At 39.3% G+C, this 7,698-nt stretch overlaps 1 protein-coding gene across 1 annotated transcript in view; it reads left to right on the top strand.

Annotated features, from left to right (window-relative positions):
• The window catches only part of LOC103209600 (alpha-fetoprotein-like), a 72,484-nt gene extending 69,576 nt beyond the window's left edge, over positions 1-2,908 (top strand). The window contains exon 14 of the mRNA XM_007955492.1: positions 2,867-2,908. Coding sequence (XP_007953683.1) covers positions 2,867-2,908 — 42 coding nt within the window. The remainder of the gene's footprint in view (positions 1-2,866) is intronic.
• The last annotated feature ends 4,790 nt before the right edge of the window (positions 2,909-7,698 follow it).

Below are 7,698 nucleotides of genomic sequence, written 5' to 3'. Positions count from 1 at the left end.
TTGTGAATGTAGAATACAAGTTATCTGCTTTCAAATATAATGGAACAGGCACAGGGTAGACATTTCCATTATACATGGAAGATATTGGAGATAAAAAAGGGATAATTGGCACCAAATAAAAAACTCAACAGAAAAATTGGCTCTCAAAGTTTGAAAATCCTTTGTTTTCTGAGACCATCTAGGCAATGGTCTTGCCCTCCAGACTTTGAGTTTTGTCCATGCTTTCTGGATTTTGAGTGAAGGCCCTTCAGCCCTGAGCTTCAGCTCCATGTTCTAGGCCCACAAGAACAGTACCTCTGTTCCCTCAGTTCTGCGAGGCCTCATTCTCCTAGTCCAATTGAGTGGCAATCCTACCCTCTCAGCCCCAGTAGGCCCTGTTCCTCTGCCCCTTGGGCACAGCATCCCTGCCCATCAGATTTGGGCAGCTGATCTAATCCCATCTCTCTGGCACCCATGAATGGTAGTCTCACACTCTGGAACTGACTCTTTGAAAGATCTGACTCTTTGAAACCTAGGAGGCCATGGCCCCACCTTTTGAGACCCAGTAGGCTATAGTCCAATCCTTTTAGGCTGAGGCCGCTCTGCTTCTCATGTTCTTCAGCCTGTCTCTTCAGCTTCTGCTTCCTGGTTCCTTGGCTTCTCAGCTCTTGGTCCCTTGGGCCTCTGGGGCCAGCCTGGCCTCTGCCCTCTTTAGGCAAGTGTTACAAAGCTCTTTAGTTCTGCTGATAAGTGCCTGGAGGCACCCTACTCCATCAGTAAGCCTCAGCCTGAAGGTGCTCAGCTCTCTTACTCTGCAGGTCAGCATTGAAAAGTGCCCAGAGGCACTCCACTCTCCTAAGAAGCCTCCTGCTGACGTAGTTATCTTTCTTGTTCCATGGGTTGGCTTCTGTAGCATCTCATGCCAGTCTCTTGATTCTGTTGCCACCATTTCTCTACCACTGCTTTTGCCTTTTGCACTGTCTCCAGTGTTATACCTTTCATCAGATTTCTTCTGAGCCCTCATCAGAATTGCCTTTAACATTCATAATTTCACCAACAGTCTCTTCAAGTCAATCTATGCTTTTACCATTTGACACTTGAAAACTCTTCCAGTTTCTACTAGTTACCCAATTCCAAAACTACTTCCATATTTTAAGTATCTATTAGAGCAGAGCCTCACTCCTAACTCCAATTCTGCTTTAGTTATCTAGTGTTGTTCTAAGAGAACTATCACAAGTGGATGGTTTAATCAAACAGAAATTTATTCTTTCACACTTTGGATGCCAGAAGTCCAAATTCAGGTTGCCAGCTCTAGGGGAAGACTTTCTTAGCTCTGGGGTAAGGTCCTTTTCTCCTTTCAACATCTATGGGCCTGGTATCCCCTGGAGATCTCCCTGCATCTGCATCAATCTTCCCCTGGGTATAGGAGTTTGTCAGTGCAAGGCCCTCAGGCCCAAAGGACACTGCTCCTGGCTCTTCTTCCTTGGATGTACTAAAGCCCCTCTTTCTCTGCTTGCTTCTCTCTCCTTTTATGTTTTGTAAGATAAAAGGTGATGCAGGCCACACCCCAGGAAAACTCCCCTTAGATCAGATTAGGGCTCTGACCTGAGTTGCAGCCTACCCTAATTCCTTACAACTGATTGGCTAATCACATAAAATCACATAATGGGGGATGATTACATCATTACATAACTGTCAAACCACTAAAAGTCATGGTCCAGCCAAGTTGATATGTATTTTGGGAAGATACAATTCAATCCAGGACAGCAAGAAAAACCCTTTCCCCAGTAGGTTTGGAGAAAAATCACAGGTTATGTACATCGAAGCAATGGAATATATGTGGGTTTAGGATATGTGAATATTTATTTTATTTGAGGGAATTAGGAGTCCTAGACAGGAATGGAAGTGAATACATGCATCATACCAGTTGGGTTGGTTATGCTTTGAGGAAAATGAATGAATTGAAAAAAAAATTGATAAGTTTAGAGAAATGGTGTACTTGGCAAATTTAGAGAAATTTTAAAGAAAAAATAAAGACTTGTCTGGGAAAATGAAGTCTTGTTCCAGAAATTTCTGGGCAAACAAGTAAGGAAGAGTCAGCAAATGTGCTTTGGGGCTGTATTATTTTCTGGGGCTGTCATAACTCCCCAAAATCTGGGGAGTGCAAAACAAGAAAAATTTCTTCTGTCGCAGTTCTGAAGGCTGTTGTTGTTGTTGTTGTTATGTGCCGTCGAGTTGGACTTGACTCATAGTGACCCCTCCTTGGGTTTCCGAGGAAACCTTCCTTCTGAGGAGTGGCTGGTGGAATTGAACCGCCAGCCTTCTGGTTAGCAGTCAAGTGCCTCAGGCACTATGCTACCAGAGCTCCTATATGGTAATTATAAATTTTTTTTTCATATAATTTTAAAATAGTTTGTAAGACTTAAATTACAGTGAATGTCATGGTGTGATGGCACAGAACATTCATGAAAATTCACTGAGAGGGATCAGTGGAATTAGTGGCCTGCTCTCTCAAGGATGACTTGATGGGAAGAAATTCTGGTACAGTAGATGTTAATGTCTGAGTAAAGGAATTGTTGTTATGTGCCGTTGAGTCGTAACCAACTCATACTGAGCCCTCCTTGGGTTTCTAAAGCAGCTTCACTACGGAAGTAGATTGCCCTGAGGAGTGGCTGATGGGTTTGAACTGCCAGCCTTCTGGTGAGCAATCAAGTGCCTTAGGCACTATGCTACCAGAGCCTGAGTAGAGGAATGTGTGGTTTAAAAAAAAAAAAAAGCATGCTTTGGCAAAACTGACTGGGGCTGGTGAGAGCTGGGGTTGAGTAACTTGGCCCTGGGAAACATTTTCACAGGTAATAATTTTCATGATTCCCGTAATTATTTTCAGTGTCTTCTTTCCACCGAATATATTCAGCCTAACTGCACATAAGTCATAGTCAAGAGTCTGCAAAATTCAGTCCTAAATCCTATCCTACCCCCTCTTTATGTAAATTAGGTTTTATTGGCACACTGGCATGCCAATTTACTTACATATTATCTTTGGCTGTTTTCTGGCTACAGCATTGAAATTGAATAGCTGCAGAACTGAGTAGTTTTGACAAAGCTTCCAATATTTACTATTTGTCCCTTCATAGAAAAAGTTTTCTACTGAATGAGGTAAAACATGAAATGACAATACTTATAGTAGAGTTCATTTTCAAATTTTAAAGTCTTTTTGACAAAAGACGTTTTGTAAAGCATTCACAAAACATTTTTGTAGCTGATTGTCAGCTTCACGGAGTCCATGAGTGGCGCAAATGGCAATGTGTGTCACTGCCAACCAAAAAGGGGGAGGTTTAAGTCCACGTAAGGACATCTTGGAAGAAAGTCCTGGCAATCTACTTCCAAAATATCAGCCACTGAAAACCCTAGGGAGCACAGTTCTACCCTGACATACATGAGGTAGCCATGAGTTGGAATCAACTCCATGACAACTGTTTTTTTTTAATTTCTCAGTCCGCACAGATAAACACTTCTGCTGAAGGGCCTTTTTCCTGCAAATTCCCAAAGGGGAGAAGATGTGTTTTGTCCTTCACTTTTTGCTCAACAGCCATCTCCAATATAATGGTTGAAACCCCAAGTATTTCTTTGTTCCTTTTTTTTCCCCTTCTTTTTGTTTCTTTTTGGGGTTTTCTATAAATTAAAGGAGAAAGCATGAGCTATCTGAAGAATCTATCATGCTAATTAAAACTTTTTAGGGTTGTATTTTCAGATAAGAATGCTTATTATATATAATTATGGCTAATCCTTAAATTCTGCATAATATTTATCCTTGTATTATTATTCTAATACAGTGATTCTTAAATTTATTGTCCATCAAAATTACTACCTGGAGGAATTGTCAGAACAAACACCAGTGTGTTTCACCCCTAGCTTCTAGTTTGGTAGATTTGGAGGGAAGCCTGATCTGCATTTCTAACAAGTTCCCACCTGCTGCTGATGCTGCTGGTTTAATGATCACACTTTAAAAACCACTGATCTAATGGGGGCGGCTCTATTTTAAGGCCAAGGCCTGAAGTAGGCGGGAGCAGAAGCATAAGGAACAACTAAGGAAGACAAACTTGTCTGTCAGTTTGTCATCCTGTGGTGGCTTATGTGTTGCTGTGAGGCTGTAGACTATGCCACCAGTGTTGCAAAATGCCAGCAGTGTTATTCATGGTTGACAGGTTTCAGTGGAGCTTCCAGACTAAGACAGACTCCTAAGGAAGGGTTCATCCACTTCTCAAACAACTAGCCAGTGAAAACCTTATGAATATCAGTGAAACACTGTCTGATATATTATTGGAAAACTTTACGAATAGCCCTGAAACATTGTCCAGTATATTACTGGAAGATGAGCCCCTCAGGTCTGAAGACACTCAAAATCTGACTGGGGAAGAGCTGAGTCCTCAGAGTAGAGACAACTTTAACAGTAGGGATAGAGCAAAGCTTTTGGAACCTCCATTAGCTGATGTGGCATGACTCAAAATGAGTAGAAACAAATGCAAATGTCCATAAATAATTGGAACATGAAATAGACAAAATACAAATCTAGGAAAATTGGAAGTTTTCAAAAATGAATGGAACACATAAAGATTTATATCCTAGGCATTAGTGAGCTGAAATGGACTGGTTCTGGCCATTTTGAATCAGACAACCTATGTATGCTAAGAATGACAAATTGAAGAGGAATGATGTGGCATTCATCATCACAAAAACTATTTCCAGTTTTGTCCTGAAGTACAACGCTGTCAGTGATAGCATAATGTCTGTATGCCTACAAGGAAGATCAGTTAATACTACTATTATTCAAATCTATGCACCAACCACAAAAGCCAAAGATGAGGAAATTGAAGATTTCTACCAACTTCTGCAGTCTGAACTTGACTGAACATGCAATCAAGATGTGTTGATTATCACTGGTGACTGGAATGCAAAAGTTGGAAACAAAGAAGTGTCACTGGTAGTTGGAAAATATAGCCTTGGTGATAGAAATAATGCTGGAGATCGCATGATAGACTTTGGCAAGACCAACGACTTATTCATTGTAAATAACTTTCTTCAACAGCATAAGCAATGACTATACACGTGGACTTCACCAGATGGAATACACAGGAATCAGAATGACTACATCTGTGGCAAGAGGTGATGGAGAAGCTCAGTATCTTTGGCCAAAACAAGGCCAGGAGCTGATTGTGGAACAGACCATCAACTGCTCATATGCACGTTCAACTCGAAATTGAAGACAATTAAAACAAGTCCACAAGAGCCAATATATGACCTTGATAATAGCCCTCCTGAATTTAGAGACCGTCTAAAGAATATATTTGATTCATTGAACACCAATGACTGAGGAATTGTGGGACGACATTGAGACATCATCCTTGAAGAAAGCAAGAAGTCATTAAAAAGACAAGAAAGGAAGAAAAGACCAAAATAGACATCAGAGGAAACTCTGAAACTTGCCCTTGAACAGAGAGTAGCTAAAGCAAATGGAAGAAATTACAAGATAAAAGAGCTGAATGAAACATTTCAAAGTGCATCTTGAGCAGACAAAGCCAATTACTATGATGAAAAGTGCAAAGACTTGGAGTCAGAAAACCAAAAGGGAAGAACATGTTCAGCATTTCTCAAGCTGAAAGAACTGAGGAAAAAATTTAAGCCTCGAGTTGCAATATGGAAAGATTCTATGGACAAAATGTTGAATGATGCAGGAAACATCAAAAAGATGGAAGGAATATACAGTCACTGTACGAAAAAGAATTGGTTAATACTCACCCATTTAAGGAGGTGGGGTATGATCAAGAACCAATGGTGTTGAAGGAAGAATTCGAAGCTGCTCTGAAGGAAGTAGCGAAGAACAAGGTTTCAGGAATTGATAGAATATCCATTGAGATGTTTCAACAAATGGATGCCCTGCTGAAGGCACTCACTTAGCTATGCCAAGGGATTTGGAAGAGCGCTTCCTGGCCAACTGACTGGAAGAGATGCATATTTGTACCCATTTGGTATGAGTCAGAGATGACTCGATGGCACCTAACAACAACAACAATTTTTGGTTGAGAAGTTAGAACCAAGGAGGCCAACAATGATAGCAAAACAATTTGAAAATATTGTATTAAGGAAATAAAATGAAGAATTTGAGGATATTAAATATGAAGACTATTTAAAAATAGCCTTCAGTTACAAGCACACCTCAGAGATATTGACCACTGCAATAAAGTATCACAATAAAACAAGTCACAAATTTTTCATTTCATTTATTAAAAAAACACAATATTTTGCAAAACGCAATAAAGCAAAGAGCTATAAAACAAGGTGTGCCTGTATTTTAAGAATTTTTATAAGGAACTGTGCTTTTCAGATAGTATATGAATTAAAGAAAAAAAAAAAGAAACCTGCCATCGAGTCAATTCCAACTCATAGTGAGTGACCCTGTAGAGTAAAGTAGAACTGCTCCATAGGGTTTCCAGTGCTATAATTGTTACGGAAGCAGACACCTGCATCTTTCTTCCACAGTGCACCTAGTAGTTTCAAACCACCACCTTTCAGTTAGCACCCAAATTCTTTAAACACTGTAGCACCAGGGCTTTTACAAATATATGAATAGACTTAACAAAATAATAGGAATCAATGATTAAAATATTTTGGAATTTCACTATTAAGAAATTGTATGTGTCTCTGTGCTTCTGTTTGTGGGAGGAATCTAGGTTTGACTCTAGTGTAATGGAGTAATGCCTAGTAGACTATCACAGGTTAGCAGTGAGGTTGAAGGGAGTGCCAGTGCTTTTCAGCAGTCAACCAAGGTCCCAGTGTGAAGAAATTCAGCCACCTGGCAGTCAAGATTACTCCAGAGCTATAAAAGGCTAACTGCTCCAGGATCAACAAGGCATTTTCTTTGCTGAGATAATAACAGTCAATTATGTGAACTTGTTATGCCTGTTAAAAGATAAAGTGGACAGGCTTGAGGACTGCCTTTCTAACTAACTATAGCTATTGAGAGGATAAAATATTCTTAGACTAGATGGAAGCCAGTTTAAAATGTAAGCCAGAATGAAGGAAAGTTTCAAGACAAAAAAAGGGAACCAAACTCAATATTGAAATGTTGACAAGAGTAAGAATGAAACATAGAGGAGAATAAGATAGGAAACTTGGCAATATAAGGTGATTTTGGACCATCTAAAAAGAGACATCTCACATTTCATAGAAAAATAATGATGACCTGCAGAAATTAGCAGTTTCAAAGAGAAAATCAGACACAAAGAATTTCTCTTTTCCAGGAGAGTGAGGAATGATAATTATTGATGGAGGTATTTACATATCAATCTACAAAGTATGAGTACAGACCAAACTTAAAATGAATTAGTAGAGTATTGGACAAGCTGAAATGATAATTTGAAAAGAACACATGAAATTTAACAACAACAATAAGAAAAAAAAAGGTAAAAGATACAATTTTAAAGGCTTAACCGAAGTTCATGAAAATGATATTGGTGAATTCAAGAATCTGTGGGAAGTTTGAAAAACAGGCTGCATAGCAGACAATAACTAAATCAGCTCAGAAATCAATGACTTTTAGTTCTACTGCATCATCTCATGTTACTATTCTGAGCTTCTATTTCTCCAATTTGATATTGGTCAATACCATCACAATTGCTATTTTTTCCCCCAGAAATTTATCAGCATCTTTTAATTAATGGT

The sequence above is a fragment of the Orycteropus afer genome, unplaced genomic scaffold, assembly GCF_000298275.1.
Source record: "Orycteropus afer afer isolate SDZICR_OR568_19922 unplaced genomic scaffold, OryAfe1.0 scaffold00505, whole genome shotgun sequence".
Taxonomy (NCBI): domain Eukaryota; kingdom Metazoa; phylum Chordata; class Mammalia; order Tubulidentata; family Orycteropodidae; genus Orycteropus; species Orycteropus afer.
Note: the sequence above shows the minus strand (reverse complement) of the source record. Positions and strands in the feature narration are given on the sequence as shown.